Below are 23,740 nucleotides of genomic sequence, written 5' to 3' on the forward strand. Positions count from 1 at the left end.
CTTTAGGTTTATAGTTAGCATTTTTCTTCCTCCAAACACGACGAGTCGAGGGAACGTCAAAGAGCTCAATTTTGGTCTCATCTGACCACAGCACTTTCTCGCAAATCCTTCTTTGAATCATTTACATGTTCATTGGCATGACTGTACATGTGCCTTCTTGAGCAGGGAGATTCGCCGTGTTTGGAGGAAGAAAAAGGTTGACTATGACCCTAAGAACACCATCCCTACAGCCAAGCATGGAGGTGGAAACTTTAGGCTTTGGGGCTATTTATCTGCTAAAAGGTACAGACCGACTTTGCCACATTGAGGGGCCAATGAATGGGGCCGTAAATTGTAAAACCTTGGATGAGAACCTTCTTCCCTCAGCCATAACACTGAAGATGGGTCATGGATGGGTCTTGCAGAATGACAATGACCCAAAACATACCTCACAGGCAACAAAGGAGTGGGTCAAGAAGAAGTACATTAAGATCATGGAGTTGCGTAACCAGTCTCCAGACCTTATCTTATAGAAAATTTATGGAGGGAGCTGAAACTTCGAGTTGCCAAGCAACAGCCAAAAAACCTTAAGGATTTAGAGAAGATCTGCAAAGAAGAGTGGCCAAAATCCCTCCTGAGATGTCTGCAAACCTGGTAACCAACTACAAGAAATGTCTTACCTCTGTGCTTGACAACAAGGGTTTCTCAACCAAGTACTAAGTCATGTTTTGCTTGGGGATCAAATACTTATTTTACTCACTGAACTACAACTCAAGTTATAACATTTGTATCGTGTTTTTTCTGAATTTTTTTGATGATATTCTGTCTCTATCATTTAACCACTTAAGCCCCGGAAGATTTTACCCCCTTCCTGACCAGGGCTATTTTGCGATTCGGCACTGCGTGAAATTAACGGACAATTGCGCGGTCGTGCGACGCTGTACCTAAACGAATTTGACATCCTTTTTTTCCCACAAACAGAGCTTTCTTTTGGTGGTATTTGTTCACCTGTGCGATTTTTTGATCATGCGTTATAAACAAATTTTGCAAAAATAACAATATTTTTCACATTTTTTTATATGAAATTCCCCAAAAAAAAAATGTAAAAATCAAAATTTTTTTAAATTTTCGGCCAATTTGTTTTATTCTACATATGTTTGTTTAAAAAAAATCGCAAAAAGCGTATTTTGATTGGTTTGCGCAAAAGTTATCGCGTTTACTAACAAAGGGAAACATTTTTGTAATTTTTTTTTTAACGCGTAATGGCGGCGATCTGCGATTTATTTTGCGGTACTGCGACATTGCGGCGGACAGATCGGACCCTTGACTGACATTTTTGACACTTTTGGGGTTACCAGTAACATTTTTTCTACAGTAATCAGTGCTATACATATGCACTGTTACTGTAAAATTACATTGGCAGTGAAGGGGTTAACTTTATTTGAGAGGGAGGGATTATCCTGTGTCCCTAGGGGCGTGATTCTAACTGTGATTGGCTGTGGCTTGAGGTGTAGGAACAGTGATCAACGGTCCTACATAGTAGAACCGTATGATCACTATTCCTACACAGGGGTGAATGACAGGCGGCTTGTTTACATCAGCCGCCTGCCTTTCTCCCTCTGCACCGACGATCACCGAGTGACATCGGGTCCGCCGGTCACACGCGCGGGGGGGGTCCGTGACCATGCGGGAGCGCGCCTCCGGGGGCGCGTGCTCGCTCCCTAGACCCTCACAGGCTAGCGACGTAGTACTACGTCGCTCTGCCTGTGAGGGGCTGACCGCCACAGTAAATAGTCGTGCAGCGGTTGGCAAGTGGTTAAAATACACCTATGATAAAAATGATAGACCCTTCATTTCTTTTTAAATGGGCAAACTTACAAAATCTGCATGGAATCAAATATTTATTTCCCCCCACTGTATCATGCATGGTTTGAGTGTGCAAGTACCCTTGCATTTCATAAGAGGCAAGTATAGGGATTAGGGAGGGGACACATAGTAACCCAAACCTTATTGGAAGTCTGTTAAAAGTTAACTTGGTGCACCTTTGAAGCAGCATTTAAGCTGCAGTGGGAGTGAAACCCAAATTAGGGGACCTCCAGTCTGGTTTTTGGAACTATTGACATTTTTGTGTAAGATAACATTGAAAAGGCAAAATGTCCTTGCATTTTTATTCAAGCATCATTTTCACGTAGGCACGGTTTAAATGAGGATCTAATATTTGTTCAAATATGTTGGTAAAGTCAACAATATCCATGGGGTGTACACACTTTTCAATGGCTGCATATTGATTTGGACTTTTTAAATTGATATTAAACCTTTTTTCTTTTCATACTTACCTGCTCTGTGCAATGCTTTTGCACAGAGCAGCCCCGATCCTCTTCTTTTGGGGTCCCCCACTGGCGCTCCAGGCCCCTCCCCTTCAGCGGGTGCCCACACGGAAACCTGCTTTCCATGAGGGCACTAGTGCTTGCTCGATCCTAAACTACCCTGTCTGCATCTATTGACACATTGACTGAATCTATTGGCTCGGCTCTACCCCCACTTCATCACAGCATTTAACTGACAGCAGAGGGAGCCAATGGCTTCCGTTGCTATCAATCTGCCCAATGAGGAGGGAGACAGGGGCGAGAGCCACTGCTTTCGTGCACGTTACTGGATCAGATCAGCTTAGGTACGAAATCTGGGGGCGATCCTGCAGCAAAAAAGTTTTTTTTACCATAATGAATAGAATGCATTAAGGCAAAAAACCTCAAGCCTTTAGAACCACTTTAAAGCGCCTTTAAACCGCGTTAAACCGCTGGGTGCCTGACCTGCATCGCATACTAGCACATTATGTGAAACTTACTTGAAAACGAAACATTCCAGCGATGCACGGTCATCGCTGGAGGCTGCTTCCATCTTCACCCGTCTTCCTTCCGTGTTTGTGGATTCCGGCTGTGTGACTGGCCTGGAGCCATGATGACGTCACTCCCTCGCATGCACGGGGGAGCCGCCATTAATAGCACAGGATTCTGAAGTAACGCTCTGGATGGGCGTTCCTTCAGAGTGCATGCGCCGATGAGGTGATCGGCTACATGTATAGTAAATATCTCCTACACAGTGCATCCTTAGGAGATATTTACAGTACCTATAGGTACAAGTCAGTGGTTGAAGTTTACAACCACTTTAACTTTAGCAGACTTGCAGTGTTTCTGGATAGCACTGATTTACTGTACTTGCAACCAGTAATTTGCTGCTACCGATGTAACTATTTCTTCAGCGGCAGTGCCGGCATTTAAACAGATTTATGGCTGCTGCCGCTCCCCAATCACATCTACATGTAGCAAAAAGCGCTAATCTAATTCAACAGAGCGCAGAGATGACATCAGGGGTCTAATAAGACCAATAGGGTCTCTTCTGTTATAAAAACCCTGCCTGTCAGCAGTTTTTAAAAAATGTGAATATCAATAAAAAGAAACTTGTGCAAAAAAAAAAAAAAATGAAGAATACAGGAGCTGAGGTTGCTCAATAGGGTCAAAGGTCATATGAAGTCTTACAGCTGCTGGCCTGCCAAAATGCCTGACTTCACGCAGTCTCCCAGCCCCGGAGTGTGCAGCATGTGTATTCAGGTAGTTGACAGCTTGCAAATGTCAAATTTCAGCTGTCCATTTTGCTAACTTTAGGATTTCTGTGTTCTCCCAATTTTAATTGTTTAACATCCATGCAACCAGCTAGCTATTCTGGGGGAAAAAAAAAGAGAAGAGACTCTGACCATAGCCGCAGACATCCACACAGCAATGTGTTTTACATTCAGTACCTGTCTATTCCGTTCATCCATTATCCGGGTAATCTGTATCTTCTTCCGCCCCATTGTCACTTCCTTTCCCTTTTACAATCCAGAATAAATGTTCCAATCCAAAAATGGCCGTCTCTCGAATACTAACGCATGGTCAGCAGCTTTCTGTAATTGCTTTTCCTTGCAGCCCCAGGCTTTAATTTCTTGGCCAAAAACCTGAAAGAACAACATGGACATGTTAAGCAAACAAGTAGTGGAGATATACAAATAATAATGAAGAATCTGTTTGGATTATAAACAGAAACTGTCACAATGAGCACTTTGTAACAATATTGCGCTTATTTCAGAAGAAAATCAGCAAAGTGACTAACTGCAGCCGTTCCAACTTAAGTTTTTACTGACTTCTGTAAACTGAAATTTGACTGGCTAGTAATGGTCGCTGTGCTATCTACATTGCAAAGTACAAGCATTAGACAACAAGCATGCCACTGATCAATAGCGCACAGTAGATCTTAGATCAGTCCCATTTCCCACACATTCACAGCTCAGATCAGCCCCAATTCCTTCACCTTCAGCTCTCTGATCAGCCCCAATTCCTGCACCTTCAGCCCTCAGATCACCCCAATTCCAGCACCTTCAGCCCTCAGATCACCCCAATTCCTGCACCTTCAGCTCTCAGATCAGCCCCAATTCCTGCACCTTCAGCTCTCAGATCACCCCAATTCCTGCACCTTCAGCCCTCAGATCACCCCAATTCCAGCAACTTCACACCTCAGATCAGTCCCAATTCCTGCACCTTCAGCTCTCAGATCAGCCCCAATTCCTGCACCTTCAGCTCTCAGATCAGCCCCAATTCCTGCACCTTCAGCTCTCAGATCACCCCAATTCCTGCACCTTCAGCCCTCAGATCAGTCCCAATTCCTGCACCTTCAGCCCTCAGATCACCCCCAATTCCTGCACCTTCACACCTCAGATCACCCCAATTCCTGCACCTTCAGCCCTCAGATCACCCCAATTCCTGCAACTTCACACCTCAGATCAGTCCCAATTCCTGCACCTTCAGCTCTCAGATCAGTCCCAATTCCTGCACCTTCAGCTCTCAGATCAGTCCCAAATCCTGCACCTTCAGCCCTCAGATCAGTCCCAATTCCTGCACCTTCAGCCCTCAGATCACCCCCAATTCCTGCACCTTCAGCCCTCAGATCAGCCCCAATTCCTGCACCTTCAGCCCTCAGATCAGCCCCAATTCCTGCACCTTCAGCCCTCAGATCACCCCAATTCCTTCACCTTCAGCCCTCAGATCAGCCCCAATTCCTGCACCTTCAGCCCTCAGATCACCCCAATTTCAGCAACTTCACACCTCAGATCAGTCCCAATTCCTGCACCTTCAGCTCTCAGATCAGTCCCAATTCCTGCACCTTCAGCCCTCAGATCAGTCCCAATTCCTGCACCTTCAGCCCTCAGATCACCCCAATTCCTTCACCTTCAGCCCTCAGATCAGCCCCAATTCCTGCACCTTCAGCCCTCAGATCACCCCAATTCCTTCACCTTCAGCCCTCAGATCACCCCAATTCCTGCACCTTCAGCCCTCAGATCACCCCAATTTCAGCAACCTCACACCTCAGATCAGTCCCAATTCCTGCACCTTCAGCCCTCAGATCAGCCCCAATTCCTGCACCTTCAGCCCTTGGATAAGTCCCAGTTCCGACACATTCAGACGTCGGATTAGCCTAGATTCCGGCACCTTCAGATCCCAGCTCAACCCCAATTCCTGTACCTTCAGATCCCAGATCAACCCCAATTCCTGCACCTTTAGTGTTCAGCTCAGCCCCAATTTCGGCAACTTTAGCCCTTGGATAAGTAAGTCCCAATTCCCACACATTCAGCCCCAAATATTGCACTTTCGGACCTTGGATCAGTTTATGCAGTTTGGACTTTAGACCTTAGGTGAGTCCCAGTTCCTTCAGATGTCATATTAGCTGGCACAGGAAGGAGGGCAGCACCTCAAAGTCAGTGACATTAGGCAGGCCTCTCTGAAACATCATAGATGTGGGTGAGCATTGGACTCAGAGAGGTAGACCATGCTTTGTAATAGACTGCCTAGTAAGCAGTTAATTACAGTCTTTGGAAGTAGTGCAATGTTTTCGTGAGTGCCTTCGGTTGCCTATCCATGCGTTATATATTAGTCAAAAACATGGTTCTAACAGCTTTACACTTATAAACAACAAGATGCATATTATCCAGCCCAGACCTTGCAATCTGACCTCATATTCAAGTTAGCAGAAGATTTCTATAAACGATAATGGTGTAGCACTTCTATATTCAGTGCAAAGTTAAACTTAAAATGGAAAAATTAAAAGTGAAAAGTGCAAAAAATTTCTGAAAAGAATGTCCATAAATAAATGTCTTCCCAAAGATAGTGTTGTATTTACAGTATTTTCTTCATTCATAAATCTAAATCATGCACTTTAAACTTCCTCTAATCTGTTACTATCAGATGTGCCCTCACCTGGACTCCATGACCTTACATATCATGAATGGTCAAACAAGGCTTTGTCTTTAAAATAAACACACAATTTCCCACTGATGACACTCCAAAACTGATTTCTTTATACAATTGATCACTTCCTTTTCTGCAGTAATGTCCCCTTTATGACATTCTCCAGCTTTCTCCTCGGCTCAGAGAACATACAAGGAAACAAGACTACATAGTGCTTTATCCTCAATTTAAATGGTCCACCCACTCTTACAATTATACTCACATATTAAGATGCTCTAATGTGCCACCCCAAACTCTCTCATCCATGTCTTTATGGACCTTGCTTTGTGCACTGGTCCAAATCATGTGGTGAAGGGGGGGGGGAGGGGGGGGATTATGGTTTTGGGATGGCCCCTTCCTGTTCCAACATGACTGCGCACCAGTGCACAAAGCAAGGTCCATAAAGACATGGATGAGTGAGTTTGGGGTGGAGGAACTTGACTGACCTACACAGAGTCCTGACCTGGGCGATTAAAAAAAATCGGCTTGGGTGAGGACACACGCTTGATTCCTGGACAGGTAAGTGTCGTTATATTAAAGTCAGCAGCTACAGTATTTGTAGCTGCTGACTTAAATTTTCTAAAGGAGCCTGGAGCTCCGCTTTAATGCCACATAACATTTATGGTCATAAAAAGCTTTAAGTCCTGGTTCACACATGTGCAATGTCAGTCATCGCATGCGATTCGCAGCGCACTGCACTGAAAATCACATGCGATGTCTATGCATTGCGAATACAGCCATACAGATTGTATGGCTGAATTTGCATCGCATTCGGACCAAAGTCGCTCAGGACCCTTTCTTTGGTCCATACCAGAATCGGATCGCATGGGTGTTCACACCTATGCGATCCGATGTCTGAATTGACAGCTCGCACTGCGATTTGCGAACTTATCTGGGGGTGTTGTAACCTTTGTATTGACACCCCCAGCAATCCACATATGGCAGGGTGAACTGCCTGCGAGTCGAGTGTGATGCGGGAATCCACAGTGGATTCGTAAAGGTACCCACATCGCATATGTGTAAACCGACACTTAATCCTTCAGGTTCTTCCACCTTATAAATATTTCAACAGTATCTCTTCAAGACACTCTCGAGCTCTCTCCTCCATTCAGCAAACATATAAAGAAGTCAACTTTTGCTATTCTGAAGAAATAACCGTTTGTCTGTGCCCATGTGCAGGAAGATCTTCTTCCATAAACGAAACCAGGTCCTGAACAAAATTGCTGTCAGACGTGAGTGTAAAAATACGTCTGCAAAACCAACCACTGAAAAACATCCAAACTAAAGCCCCGTACACACGCACAGATTGTTGGCCAACTGATCGGCCGTCTTTTGTCCAGTGTTTGTTGGTTGAAATGTGCTCTAGACTTGCACTGGACTTTTGTTGGCCAACAAAAACCAACTTCAGAAGTGATGTCATGTTCTGCTTGACTTTCCGTGTGTTTTTTCTTCTCTGAGCATGCCCAGTCTTGCTCATCTGATTTTTGTCTGCCGAAATCTGTACTGACTGAGGAACAATCGGCCGTTCTTTGTTGGCCAACAAAAATTTTATAGCATGCACACCAGATTTTTTTCGGGCGAAAATTCGCAGTTGGTTGTCGGAAGCATCATACTAACAAGCCTACAAATCGGCAGATCGGACGTTGGCCAACAATTTACGGCCAACAATCTGTGTGTGTGTGCGGGGCTTAAGTGATCACGTACTGCTGACCCATCAGCTACCAACAGACATCATCCCATTCAAAATCCGATGACTCCACATAATCTGATGTATTAGTCTTCACTTCACGGTTTCTTATGGGAGAAAGCTTCAATTTGCATTTTTGTATAAGCAGAAAATGTCCATAAAGCAAGACCCCCCCCCCCCCCCGCAGCACTGCATGGGTTAAAAGCGTGTTGAAGAAGAGGTCGTATTACTTCCTGGACTCCCCGCTCCGGTACTGTTCTCTTTTTTCCGACGGTCTGGGATGTGGGTGGAGCCTCGGAACCACATACAGTGTACGGTTATTAACCCTGTACTCAATGTGGTAGACTGTGCAGGGGTGTCAAACTGGCGGCCCTCCAGCTGTTGCAGAACTACAAGTCCCATCATGCCTGTGGGGATCATGCTTGTAACGGTCAGCCTTGCAATGGCTCATGGGACTTGTAGTTCCACAGCAGCTGGAAGGACGCCAGTTTGACACCTGCGTAAGGCAAGGGTTAGATCGCGGCCAGGAGCAGCTTACAGGAGGAGGCTGGTCGCATGGACTGAGAAAGCCTGCTGGAGCGGGAAGAAGGTAAATACAGCCCTTCTGCAACCCCCTGCACTTAACCAATGCAGTGTAGGGGTCCTCACTGCAATGGTAATTTTTTTTTTTGCGCCCAAAGTTGGGCTTAGATTGTGTTGATGTTAATGCAAGTGCATGTACCCCAACTTCCCCTGGCTCTTGAATTCTACTTTGTGTCCTGCCTGTACTTTAATTTAGCTACAGCACATAAAATTCCAGAATAAAAAGAGCGAGACAGCGGGTTGAAAAACTCGAATAGGAACACGTTAAAAGCAATTACTGGCATTTTGAAAAGAAACTGAATGCAGGCATAAAACAATAGGCAGCAATAAACACTTGCATGTATCCCTACAAAGAACAAATTAAAAGCTGCCACAGGGCCTGCTGTGCTATTCCATCTACTTTTAAGTAAAGTCATACTAAAAATTAAAACGAAAAAAACAGACATTTTTTTTTTCGGCAACAAAAACAATGAGACATTATTACTTATTCATAACATGCATGTGAGATGAATCTTGGATAAAACTGTATGGCACTTGTTGACCAGAGGAAACAAAGCTGTGACCTACATTCTCTTTCATAAGCATGCATCTGGGTAACAGTCATCAATCTGGATTTTTACTGCGAGTAGTGCCGCTGACTATTGCGAAATCTGGGCCTAATCACAGCTGGAGGTACCTGAAGCTAGCTCTGTGACTTTGCCTCCCTCCATAGTAGGACGATGCTTTGAGGTAGCCCCAAAGTAGAAGCAGGAAGCAAAAAAGTGACATCCTTCATCAGCTCATTTGCATGTTGCTGCTAAGAATTATTTATCATGCAAAGTGTCTGATGTTTAGCAGACTGTAAGCAGATGTAAAGCTGCGGGAGACATGTGGCCAATGTCTGGGGAGAATTTATTCTACATAGCACTTGTCTTAACTGTTTGAGCACATCAGACGACAAACTCATTTTCCCATATCCACGGCCTGGTGACCTCACCATAGTCGCGTTTCCACTGCATGGAACCGAACGGTTCGGCTCGCTTTTGTGCTTTTCCACTGCTGGTACCGCATGGTACGGTGTAGGAACGGTTCGGTACGGTACGGCGGCGCTTTTCCACTGCATGGAACCGAACGGTACGGCTCTCTAAAACAGTACCACCTCGATTGTGGTTCCAAGAGGTACCATACCGGTACCATATCCCACAATCCTTTCCATGCAGTCACTACTAGCCACTGATTGGTCAGAGAATCGTTGCTATCCCACCCATTTAACTTTAGTACTACTTTAGTGGAAAAGCAAACCATACCAAACCGTACCGAACCGTTCCAACACCGTACCATGCGGTACCAGCAGTGGAAAAGCAAACCGGGCCAAGCAGGGCCGAGTAGAGCCGAGCCAGTACTTGCAGTGGAAAAGTGCCATATGTTGTCTCATGCCAGAAGATCGGCAAGAGCCTGACTATTACCTATGGAAATCACTTGTTTCAGCTAGGTTTCTCAAACACAGCTTCATGTTATGCACTGAACCAGTTTTTAGAGGCACACTGTGTGGGCACCTTGAAGATTGTTGTATGACCACTTGCCCCAAGGCAATTCACTTTTGGACCAAAGTGTATGTTCTGATCAGAGCTGTACTGCACATACCCTTGACTCGTAATCTGTGGGAGCCTCTGCTACATAAGCATACTGTGGCTCTGTTTAGGAAACAGCGGAGATTGGTGGGATTGGTTTTCCTGATGACTCGTCAAAACACTGGCCAAGGCCTGGCGTTTATATCCGTGATGCACATTTAACATTGTCGTATGGCCACCTGCCTCAAGGCGTCCCGCTTTTGTACCCAAAGTGTATGCTACGATCAGAGCTGTACGCAATATATCCTTGGCACAAAATCCATAGGAGGCTATGCTGTATAAGCCTATCCCTCGGTCTCTGTGGCTCTGTGTAAGAACCAGAGGAGATTGGTGGGCTTGGTTTTCCTGGTGATATGCACACAGTTTATCAGGAGCAGCGTTTTCCCTGCTCAGTCATTACTTCAGCCTGGCACTCCTGTGAGGGTTAGGTTTCAGCAGCCATAAATATTTATTTTCGTCCAGTGTTCTCTATCGGCTAAGGAGGCGCAACGGGTTTTGATAGCTGTCATTCGGCTCCCTGCAGCTCATGGTTCCTGTGCCCTCCATTCTGTTTCCACAGAGCCTCTGCCGCAGCAAGGACTATCCCACGCGGGATCCTTCACATAGCCCACCTAAGCACAGACAGTCTCCCATGATCACCCTGAGTTTTGAACCTTTTAATGTGTTTTTTTTATATAAACTCATAAAACCGTTTTACACTATTGGTCGCCTGGCGCCTGTCTCTCCTTCCCCTCTTCTGGCCAGTCAAACACTGGTCAACGGCTGACATTAAATCCATGGTGCACCTTAAACAGTGTCGTATGGCCACTTGCCCCAAGGCGATCTGCTTTTTGGACTCATTTGCATGCTATGATCAGAGCTGTACTTAACATATCCTTAGCTCGTAATTAGTGGGAGGCTCTGCTACATAAACCTATCGTGGCTCTCCGTCAAACACTGGCCAAGTCATGGCAACATCAATTTCTTCATCCAACTGAGATTAATCATGGACGTATGGGGACTATGGAGCTGGAAAAGCTTACCTCCATTCTAAATGAGACACACGCTAGATTTTTGGAAGTATGGTTACTGTGGATCGCATAGAACGACAATCTGAACATGGATCGCTCTCAATTTGACAATACTCATGCAGCTTTCAGCTGTGAACATGTGGACTTCACTTTGCCCCTTCCTTCCTTCTCTTCTTTTTTCCACCATTTCGCTTTTTTTTTTTTTTTTTTTTTTTTTTGGGCCTTGTTAGGCTTTTTTGCCTGCAGACCTACATGTGGCATTTGGGCCATCGCCTTACCTAGGTTGTGGTGCTAGTTACACATGAGGTACAGTCCCGCAAGGTAGGTGTGTTTCCTGAGCATTCGCGCTCTCATGATCTGGTTGTATATACTCTATAGGTTCCTGCCATGGTATCAACCATTTTGTTTTGACTTGTCTTTGATATATTTGGCCTATTGTCCCACCTTTTCTTTTCTCCACATCCTCATTCGTACTTATAGTTTTTGTACAATTGTCTTTTGCTGTATGAAAATGACTGAAAACTCCAATAAACATTTTAGTAAAAGAAAAACTGTCGTATGTCCAACTGGGGGCTAACCCAAATTAAGTGCTTAGGACTAGAAGCAAATTTTGCTGCAAAATATAACTCTAAAAAGGAGAAGGAATTGAACTTGTATACTGGTAATTCAAAGAATATAGCACCTTCTGCAGGTTTTCATATTTTACCAATCAACTTTCACTGACAGCTAATGCTACCAGTGGGCATCTCGGAGAACCAAAACAGATTTTGTTGCAAGCATAACCAGAGATTTAGAAATGATGAAATACAACCACAATGCTTTTATTTCAGTCCAAAGGAACATGGGAAGTATAACCAGACAATGATATTTTGATTACTTACATCACAAATTCCTCATTTAAGAATGATGGGCAGTGCAATATAAACCATTTCTTTCAACCGCAGGGGCTACTGTGCAGCCAGAACCACTGGTTTATAGCACAGAAACAGCCTATTATAAAGTAATCTCATCTTCAACACATGATATGGAAACTATAGCTTCAACAAAGTATTTAGAAAGTATAACTAAATTGTTAGCAAGACCTAAAATCTCATAATGGAAAGAGCTCTGCAGGAGAAATTTCCAAGAGCAGGAACCACTTTGGACTGTGCATTGCTACCATTTTTGCCTAAATGCCCAAATATGACCTACAGGAGGCTCAGAATCAAGGGTGGGCACAGTCTAAAGCCCCGTACACACGATCAGATTATCGAACGATCTGTCGTCCATTTTTTGTGGCATGCTAGTCTGATGTGGAAAGTGAAGAGGTTATTTTCATACGAATTTTCCCATACGACAGAATTCTACTTCAGAAGTGATGTCATGTGTTGGATTGCTTTGTATGTGTTCTTTCGTCTCTTAGCATGCCTAGTCTTGCTCTTAAGATTTTTTTCCGTCAAAATCTGTCCTAATGAGACGAAAATCGGACGTTGTATTACGGACAACAAAAATGTTATAGCCTGCACATCAGGATTTTGTCAGCCGAAAAGTCGGAGTTGGCTGTCGAAAAGCACCATACTAACAATCTGAAAATCTGCAGATCGGTCGTCGGACGAATTTTCCCTACAGATTTTCTTATCATGTGTACGGGCCTTAAGTGCCTGCAGTTCATCAAGAGTGCCATACCAACCAGAAAGGGTAGCTCCCCAAAGTGCTGTAGGAAATCTTCTAGCCAGTAACAGAAAGCTCTGCAGAAGAAATTTCAAAATGCAGGAACCACTTTGGACTGTACGTTACCAATATTCTTGCCAAACATTAACCTTCAAGAGAGACGCAAAATCTAAGATGGTAGGTCTACATGCCTGCAAATTCTTGGAAACAAGCATGCCATATCAATCATTAAAGTAGCTGCAGGAATGCTCTTAACTAGTAATGTAAAGAGATCTGTAAACAAAGTTTAAAATTGCAGGAACCACTTTGGACTGTGCCATTGCTACCATTGTTGACTAAACACCCAACTATAGCCTACAAGAGACTCAGAATCAGTGATAGGGAGCCTCCGAACCTTTGGGTTCCAGGTAACAAGAGCTAGCATGCCATACCAACCAGTAAGGTAGCACCCCCAAGTGCTGCAGAAATGCTTCTAGCCAGTAATGGAAACAGTTTGACATAAAAAAAAATCATAATACAGGAACCACGTTGGACTGCGTGTTGCTACCACTGTTGCTTAAAATGCCAAACCATAAACTTACAAGAGATGCAGAATCAAGGGTGGACACAATCTTTGAGCCCGCAAATTCTAGGAAAGAAGATCCAGTATGCTATACCAACCTTTAGGGTGGCTCCCCAAGTGATGCAGGAATGCTTCTAGCCAGTAATATGAAAAGAGCTCTGTAGAAGAAACTTCATAATGTTGGACTGTGCGTTTCTATCACAGCTGCCTAAACACCCAACTATAACCTACAAGAGACTAAAGCCCCGTACACACGAGTCGAAATTCGGCTGAGATTTTTCGTCCGACGACCGATCTGCCGATTTTTGGCTTGTTAGTATGATGCTTCCGACAACCGACTCCGACTTTTCAGCCGAAAAAATTCTGGTGTGTAGGCTATACAATTTTTGACCTCCGTCAAAACACGTCCGATTTTCGTGCAGTCAGTACAGATTTTGACAGGGAAAAATCTTATGAGCAAGACTAGGCATGCTCAGAGATGAAAGCACACATAGAAAGCAATCCAACACATGACATCACTTCTGAAGTAGAATCTGTCGGTCGACAAAATTCGTGTGCAGTCTAGAGCACATTCCAACCAACAAAACACCACTCTGTACAAAAGACGGATGACCGGTCGGCGGAAATTCGTTGCGTGTGTACGGGGTTTTAGAATCTACAGGCTCCTAGATTGTGCCTACCTTGATTCTAACAAACAAGATCCAGAATGACCTACAAACCATTAAGGCAGCTCCCCAAATGCTCCAGGAATGCTTCTAGCCAGTAATGAAAGTGGTCTGTAGATGAAAATTCAAAATGCAGGAACCACTTTGGACTGTGCATGGCTATCATTCTTGCCTAAACACTGGACAATAACCTACAAGAGACTCAGAATGAAGGGTGGGCACAGTCCATGAACCTGCAGCATCTAAGAAACAAGATTAAGCGTGCCATACCAACCTTAAAGGGTAGCCAATAAAAGTAAAAGCTCTGCAGAAGAAATTTTAAAATGCAGGAACTATTTTGTACTGTACGTTGCTAATATTCTTGTTTAACTAAAACCTACAAGAGAGACTTAAAATCAAAGATTTAGGAAACAAGATCCAGCGTGCCATACCAATTGCTGCAGGAATGCTTCTAGCTAGTAATGGAAAGGCACCTGTAAATAAAATTTAAAACTGCAAGAACCACTTTGGACTTTGTCATTGCTATCGTTGTTGACTAACCAACCAACTATACCCCACAAGAGATTCAGAACCAAGTATAGGAAGTCTCTGAGCCTGTAGAATCCAGGTAACAAGATCTAGCATGCCATGCTAACTATGAAGGTAGCCCCACATGTGCTGCAGAAATACCTTGAGCCAGTAATGGAAAGAGCTCTGTAGAAAAAAATTTAAAATGCAGAAACCACTTTGGACTGTGCATTGCTACGATTCTTGCCTAAACACCTAACAATAACCTTCAAGAGACTCAGAATCAAGGCTGGGCAGTCTACGAGCCTGCAGATTCTGGGAAACACAGACAACTTTAGACTGTGCCTTGCTACCATTGTTGTTTAAACACCCAACTGTAACTTACAAGATTCAGAGCGAAGGGTCGGCAGTCTACCAGTCTGCAGATTCTAGGTTACCAGACCCCTTTGTACTGTGCGTTGCCTACCATTGTTGCTTAACCACCCAACTATAACCTACAAGATTCAGAGCTAAGGGTGGGCAGTCAACCAGTCTGCAGATTCTAGACCACCAGACCTCTTTGTACTGTCCGTTGCTACCATTGTTGCTTAAACAACCAACTATAACCTACAAGATTCAGAGCTAAGAGTGGGCAGTCTACCAGTCTGCATATTCTAGGCCACCAGACCCCTTGTACTGTGCGTTGCTACCATTGTTGCTTAAAAACCCAACTATACCCTACAAGATTCAGAGCTAAGGATGGGCAGTCTACCAGTCTGCAGATTCTAGGCCACCAGACCCCTTTGTACTGTGCGTTGCTACCATTGTTGCTTAAACACCCAACTATAACCTACAAGATTCAGAGCTAAGGGTCGGCAGTCTACCAGTCTGCAGATTCTAGGACACCAGACCCCTTGTACTGTGCGTTGCTACCATTGTTGCTTAAAAACCCAACTATACCCTACAAGATTCAGAGCTAAGGATGGGCAGTCTACCAGTCTGCATATTCTAGGCCACCAGACCCCTTGTACTGTGCGTTGCTACCATTGTTGCTTAAAAACCCAACTATACCCTACAAGATTCAGAGCTAAGGATGGGCAGTCTACCAGTCTGCAGATTCTAGGCCACCAGACCCCTTTGTACTGTGCGCTGCTACCATTGTTGCTTAAACATCCAACTATAACCTACAAGATTCAGAGCTAAGGGTGGGCACAGTCCATCACTCTGCAGATTCTAGGAAACAATGTCCAGCATGCCATACCAACCATTAAGGTAGCTCCCCGAATCATGCAGGAATGCTTCTAGCCCCCGCTTCCTGTGCCCGCTCAGCGGTTACATCCTAGTATGGTCCAATGCCACGTTCATCTCCCTCAAAGCAAAGAGCTGCAGAATACCAGCAGCACTACACAAAAATAAATAAATAAAACAAACAGAAGGTTAGGACAGCACAAGGCTAAACCCTGCTTAGTCAGCTCATTACGTGCTTTAGAAATAAGACGACAAACCACCAGAAACAGGCAATACATCTCGTTTTCTAAAGCTCATACTTGACTTGCTTCGCGAGAGCCCCGCTCCTTGTCAGATTCCAAAGCATTGCTGAGAAATTGTCAAGCTTTCTACTCACAGCCATGCCAGTTTTCACACATACAATAACAAGCCAATTAACAGCCCCACAGCTTTGTTGCTGACAAAATCCCATTGAAATGGAGAAAATCTTCCAAGCACTAAATTGCTTTAACGGGTACATGATAAGGGGTAAAATGTAACACTTATCTTAATATGACATCATCAGCAGACTGACACATTAAAGAGACAGTGGCAAACATAAAAAAGACTTCTCTAACAACCAGGATTAAGAGACACATGATATAAAATAAAGCAGAATAGAGGAACACACGGATTCAGATGGTCTAAGCAGAAACCTTATGAAGAACGCATGATTTTACAATATGGCACCAATCCCTAGGAAAAGCGGTCACCCCTATGAATACATTGTATACCTATGCTTCATACATAAATATATATCCCCTGGACATTTCAACTGCTTAGCAGAGGATGGATATTTTGGAGGAATATTTACAGAAGCGACGTCAGCAAAATCACAGCATGAAATATGAACAAAGCATATCCAGAATTCTCCCCGTGCACCCCCCCCCCCTTCCTTACTATGTATCCTGGGCTTCGCTTGCCCATTTGCGGGCCTGGGACCAGCATAGCGGGTGCTAGGTAGAGGGGAGAAAGAAGAGCGGACACATGACCGCTCTCCTCCCCTTCTAGCTTTGACCTGGAAGTGACATGTGACGGCACTCCCGGGGACCCGGCAAGTTGAAGGCACTCCCGGGGACCCGGCAAGTTGAAGACACTCCCGGGGACCCGGCAAGTTGACGGCACTCCCGGGGACCCGGCAAGTTGACGGCACTCCCGGGGACCCGGCAAGTGACGTCACTTCCGGGGACCCCGCAAGTGACGTCACTTCCAGGGACCCCGCAAGTGACGTCACTTCCAGGGAGCCCGCAAGTGACGTCACTTCCAGGGAGCCCGCAAGTGACGTCACTTCCAGGGAGCCCGCAAGTGACGTCACTTCCAGGGAGCCCGCAAGTGACGTCACTTCCAGGGAGCCCGCAAGTGACGTCACTTCCAGGGAGCCCGCAAGTGACGTCACTTCCAGGGAGCCCGCAAGTGACGTCACTTCTGGGTCCCAGTCAGTGTTTCCCTGGCCATAAAGGCCAGGAAAGAATGTAAGACAGTGCGATGTGCATTAGATTATATTTAGTTGAGCAAAGTGGAGACATTGGGGGGGGGGGGTCTTTTCGGTTACAAAAAATATTTATTTATATATATATATATATATATATATATATATATATATATATATATATATATATATATATATATATATATATATATATATTTTTTTTTTTTTTTTTTTTAATTTAAAAAAACAAAAAAAAAAAGAAGAAGTTACACCCAAACACACAAAATCCCCCCTCCCCCCCAAAAAATAGAGGCCCCCACATAATAATGTAAATGCACTCCGAAATGAGAGCAATAATTTTAGCACAAGACCTCCTTCGCAAAGCTTAACTGATGGACTTATAGGATGCTTTTAAAGGAAAATATGGGGTACTGACATGTTGGGTATCTATTTCCTCTGTGCATCTTCAGATTTTATATTTTACCAAAACATTGGGTTGTTTATTGCGTTTTTGTGCCCCCTAAAATTTACTTTAAGTGTTTCTTTAACCGAAATTTTGTGTTTCCTAGACCTTTGTGGTAATATCGTGCGACATAAAAATTTAGAACTACCGCTATTTTATTCTCTAGGGTGTCTGCTTGCAGAAAATATATAACGTTTGGGGGTTTTATGTAATCTTCAGACCTAAAATTATTATTTTATTAAATGTGTGCAATAATGCAAAAACAGCTCTGACAGCAAAAGGTTTAAAGGATAAGTTCACCTTCGGGATCATGTTATAGGTTTCATCTGTAAGATGTGTTCGTAAAAAAAAAACAACAATAAAATAAATAACTGGCTCCTAACTTTTTTAGCTGGTTCCTAGATTAAAAGCAAATTTTTTTTCAAGCCTATACCTATAGTGTGTACTAGAGCACCAAGTTTAAATTTCTGTCCGCTGCTTCGTTCCTCTGCTATCACCATTCCGACCATTGCCTGACGCCAAGAGAAAAATGGTGACAGGGGAGGGACCTCCAGGTGATTGACAGCCTTAACTCTGTTCTGGTGTATTGTGTGAAGGGGGGTGTGTCTCTTCCCTCCAATCAGCTCTCACAGCTCTGCAACCAGCCTGACACCCTGAAATCAAGACAGTGGGGAAGGGCAACACGAACCCTGAGACGCATCGGCTGCATATAAAAGGGAGTGTAATATTCTCATTCCATTGACGTTCTTCAACTACTTCTGGACCAGATTTACTGCTAAAGGGTGGCTCTCCTGCACAGAATCAGGTATATATACACACACATATATATATATATATATATGCCATTCTGCACTTCCGCCATACACGACTAGGCATGATGGAGATTGTAGTTCCTGAAAAAATGGAGGGCCATAGTTTGAAGATCCTTGCCCTAGATGTTTAATTCCTTCGCAGCCAGTGTTTTTAGCACAGTGCAAGTGCACATTTTTAGCACTGATCACTGTATTAGTGTCACTGGTTTCTTCAAAGTGTCAGTTAGTGTCCAAATCTCCGCTGCAATAGTCATCACAGCCCTGCAATAAGTCGATCACCGCAATGACCAGTATAAAATAAATATAAATTACATAAATATATCCCATAATTTGTAGATGCTATAATTTTTGCGTAAACCAGTCAATATATGCTTACCAAAATTTTTTTATTATTTAATAAATTATTTTTTTAAAATTTATGAAGAAATTTGATTGTTTCAGTTTTTTATTGGATGCGTTAGCATAAAGTTGTTCGCTTAAATAAAAGTAAAAAAAACTGGATTTGTGACTTACCGTAAAATCCTTTTCTCTTAAGTTCATTGACCGACGCAGTACTCTCTGACTGATATCAGTAGGGGACTGGCCCCGCGAGTTAAACGTCTTTCCAGGACACACAGGACAGGGTCTAGGCTGATGTTGCAGCGTTCCTATTTGGCCAACAGCCCCCCTACTCCGGGTGTGGAGAGGAGGGGGGGGTTAAACAGGACAGAGGGAACCCTGGAGTGCGAGGGTCCGACCATCCCAGAGAGAGGGCCCGCGTCCACCCCAAAATCCGCCAGGGAAGGGGGAACATTTACTCACCATACCGGGAACACAGGCGGGCGCCATCTCATGACAGGACCCCATGCCCCTGGGAAGGGGAGTTGTTGGCCAAATAGGAACGCTGCAATATCAGCGTAGACCCTGTCCTGTGCATCCTGGCGAGACGTTTAACTCGTGGGGCCAGATATGAAATCAGAGAGAACTGCGTCCGTCAATGAACGATAGATAAATATATTATATATATATATATATATATATATATATATATATATATATATATATATGTGTGTTTTTTTTTTTTTTTTTCCCTAAACTGGTCTTTTATAGCGCAAAAAAAAAAAAAAAAAAGAAAAAAGTGGTGATCAAATACCACCCCCCCCCCCCCAAAAAAGCGCTATTTTGGCACTTTTCCACTGCAAGTACCGGCTCGGCTCTACTTGGCCCGGTTTGCTTTTCCACTGCTGGTACCGCATGGTACGGTGTTGGAACGGTTCGGTACGGTTTGGTATGGTTTGCTTTTCCACTAAAGTAGTACTAAAGTAAGTGGGTGGGATAACAACGATTCTCTGACCAATCAGTGGCTAGTAGTGACTGCATGCAAAGGATTGTGGGATATGGTACCGGTATGGTACCTCTTGGAACCACAATCGAGGTGGTACCGTTTTAGAGAGCCGTACCGTTTGGTTCCATGTAGTGGAAAAGTGCCGCCGTACCGTACTGAACCGTTCCTACACCGTACCATGCGGTACCAGAAGTGGAAAAGCACAAAAGCGAGCCGAACCGTTCGGTTCCATGCAGTGGAAAAGCGCCAAAGTGGGAAAAAGGACATACATTTTATTTGGGCACAACGTCATTAAAGTAACCGTACAGCCAAAAAAATGCCCAGGTCATGAAGGGGGGTAAACCTTCCGGAGGTCAAGAAGCCGTTGGCATGTCTCCCATGCAAGTAAAAGCACAATATTCACTGAAAACCAGCAAAAGCTAAATAACTAGACAAAGCCTGATGGAAGTGTAGATAGCGAGCATACAATACCTGTCATCAGGTACTTTCTGTGCATGGAAACAGAATAAGATGGCAACCTGCCTCCGACCCTCCTTCCTGTAGCTAGGGCAGCCTAGAAACACGTAAGAGACCTACTGTCTGTCTTCTAGTTTTCTGTCTTCTAGAGCATAAAGCCCCGTACACATGTTAAGAAATTCGGCTGGGAAATTTTGTCCGACGACCGATCTGCCGATTTTCGGATTGTTAGTATGGTGCTTTCGACAGCCGACTTTTCGGCTGACAAAATCCTGATGAGCAGGCATTAAAATTTTTGCCCTTCGTCAACACAACGTCCGATTTTCGTCTCATTAGTACAGATTTCGACTGGGAAAAATCTTATGAGCAAGACTAGGCATGCTCAGAGATGAAAGAACACATAGAAAGCAATCCAACACATGACATCACTTCTGAAGTAGAATTCCGTCTTACGGGAAAATTCGTGTGCAGTCTAGGCACATTCCAACCAACAGACACCACTCTGGACAAAAGACGGACGACCGGTCGGCAGAAATTCGTTGCGTGTGTACGAGGCTTTAGACAGTTCTACGATCAAACACTACGCCCACACCAACCTATAAAAACATCACTCAATACTTGGCTAATTCTGTGATCAACTTTACTCCTATCGTACTTTTATAATGAAAGTAAAACTCTCCAGACAAGCGAAAAGTTCCATCGCTTACAAAGTAAGTCCAAGCTGGTGGAACCACCAGTGAAAGTGGAAAGAAGAAGAAGACAGAAAGTCTATGCTTAGAGTTGAACCTCTTTGTTCTGCCCACACATCTCCATCCATGACACTGCTCTTTTATTTCTGTTTTCACAACCCACCACATTGTCTTCCAGCACCCACCTAACATACAACCAGTTTCCACCTACCGCACACGCTTACTCATTCAATTCCAACACTGGTGGTAAGTGGGCGATACAAACTCAACACACCTAGAGCAAACTTCTAGCAAACAGAAAACCTCAGGATAGGAAAAGTTGTTCGGTGAAAGGAACTGAATTGGGGGGGGGGGGGGGGGGGGGGAAGAGACCTAACAATCAGCACGGGTGGCAAAAAAATTAATCACACATTTACAAAAGTCACTACGTAATAAAGTCTAACGTGGTTAATTATGAAATTATTATCAAACCCAAAACCAGAAATGTGCTAAATGGCAGCTTACTAATTCTTAGATGTGGTGGCTGCATTCGTTTTCTTGGTTTAACCACTTGGACCTCCGGAAGATTTTATCTCTTTTCATGACCAGGGCATTTTTTGCTATTTAGCCCTGCGCTACTTTAACTGCCAATTGCGCGGTCATGCAATGCTGTACTCAAATGAAATTTAGATTTATTTCACAAATAGAAATATAGCTTTCTTTTGATGGTATTTAATCACCACTGTTATTTTTTTTTTAATTTAATATAACCACTTAAGGCCCCTTTCACACTTGTGAGACTTGTGCTGCAAATTGGGACTGTAAATTTGTCACACGATGAGTGCCGGTTCACACTAGGTCGCTCCGACTTAGGTGGCGACCTGTGAAGTCGCGTGCAGCGCGACTTGCACGGACTTCATAAAATGAAGGTCAATGCAAGTCGCAAGTCGCCTCGAAGTAGTACAGGACCCCTTTTCTAAGTCGGAGCGACTTGTGTCACTCCTATTAGAACCGGTCCTGTACCACACAATGACCGCGATGGTGCACGACTTTCCAGGCTGACCAAGTCGTCTGACAAGTCGTATTAGTGTGAACCGGCACATCTGTGTGACTTCAAAGTAGTTCCTGCACTACTGTGGTCCGACTTTGATGCATTTTGAGGTCCATAGACCTCAAGATTACACAGGCATTGCTTCAAGCCCAGTCAAAAGCGTGGCAAAAAATGCCGCAAAATTGCGCGATTTCTAGGTCGCACAAGTGTGAAAGGGGCCTTAGGTCCACCCTATAGCTGTTTTACTGCTACAGGGCAGCACCTGTGCTCCGGATCATGTACATATACGAGATCTGACACTTCCAGGTAGGGGATGGGCAGACTCGCTTACACACAGCGGAAGGAGATTGGTGGGTGCAGGGTATGTTATGTCCTCTGCCACCCGCAGATCCTCAGGCAGAGAGACAGAACTGCAATCCACCTATCTAAACAAGGCAGATTGCCCTTCTGGTGGGAGAGAAGGGATGAAGTTTGTGTCTCTGCAAAGCAGGGAATACATTCCATCTCTTCCCCTAGTAAAAGCACCTAAGGGTCCTTTCACGTGGGCAGTATGTCCGCATATCATCCCATCCGTTTGCAGAAGATATACGGACATAATGTATGTCTATGGGATTGCGGACGTTAGCGGGTGACACCGCTGACATCCGTTTTGCGTCCTTTCCGTTCAGTTCCGTTTTTTGAGATCGAAGAGAGAACCCTTTTTTCTCTTCCGTTTAAAAAACGGAACGGACGCAAAAACGGATGTCAGCGGTGTCATCCGCTAACGTCCGCAATCCCATAGACATACATTATCTCCGTTTATTATCCACAAACGGATGGATAAAAAAACGGACATACGAAACGGACCCTACAAAAGTGCATCCGTGTCCGTTTAAAAAAAAAAAAGTGACTGAACAGATAAAAAAAACTAAACTGACCATGTGAAAGGACCTTGACAGTATAGTAAAACACTGGCTAGGCACACATTATACCCTTTGATTGCCCTACTTGTATAACCCCTTCCCTGCCAGTGTCATTAGTACAGGGACAGTGCATATTTTTAGCACTGATCACTGTATTAGTGTCACTGGTCCCCAAAAAGTGTGAAAAGTGTCAGTCAGAATGCCCATAGCAATATCACAGTCCCGCACGCAATAAGTCACTGATCGTCGCCATTACTAGTAAAAATAAATAAATAAAAAATAAATTAAAAATATCCCACAGTAGATGCGATAACTTTGGCAAAAACCAGTCAATATACGCTTATTGGGACTTTTTTTTTTTACTAAAAATATGTAGCAGAATACATATTGGCCTAAATTTATGAAGGAATTAGATTTTTTTGTATTGTATTTATAGCAGGAAGTAAAAAAAAAAAATATATATATATATATATATATATATATATATATATATATATTTTAAAATGGACGGTCTTTTTTTATTTATAGCCCAAAAAAAAAAACCCAGTGATGATCAAGTACCCCCAAAAGAAAGCTCTATTTGTGGGAAAGAAAAGGACAAATTTTATTTGGGTACAGCATTACATGATCATGCAATTGTCAATATAACGCAGTGCCGTATTGCAAAAAATGACCTGGTCATGAAGGGGGGGAAATATTTTGAAGGTCAAGTGGATAAACAAAATAATGGAAAAAAAAATAGAAAATGAAAAAAAAAAAAAAATAGAAAATGAAAACATTTTTTTTTTATATTTTATACTTTCGGTTATAAAACCTATCCAATT

General features: G+C 43.8%; 1 protein-coding gene across 7 annotated transcripts in view; it reads right to left on the reverse strand.

Annotated features, from left to right (window-relative positions):
• The window catches only part of MEF2A (myocyte enhancer factor 2A), a 313,252-nt gene that overhangs the window by 160,639 nt on the left and 128,873 nt on the right, over positions 1–23,740 (reverse strand). For all 7 annotated transcript variants that reach the window (XM_082253055.1, XM_082253053.1, XM_082253051.1 and 4 more), the window contains exon 2: positions 3,776–3,970. In XM_082253055.1, the coding sequence (XP_082109181.1) occupies positions 3,776–3,829 (54 nt within the window). In that variant the 5' untranslated portion in view covers positions 3,830–3,970. The remainder of the gene's footprint in view (positions 1–3,775; positions 3,971–23,740) is intronic.

Source organism: Pelophylax lessonae, assembly GCF_965119305.1.
Source record: "Pelophylax lessonae genome assembly, chromosome: 4".
NCBI classification, from domain to species: Eukaryota; Metazoa; Chordata; class Amphibia; order Anura; family Ranidae; genus Pelophylax; species Pelophylax lessonae.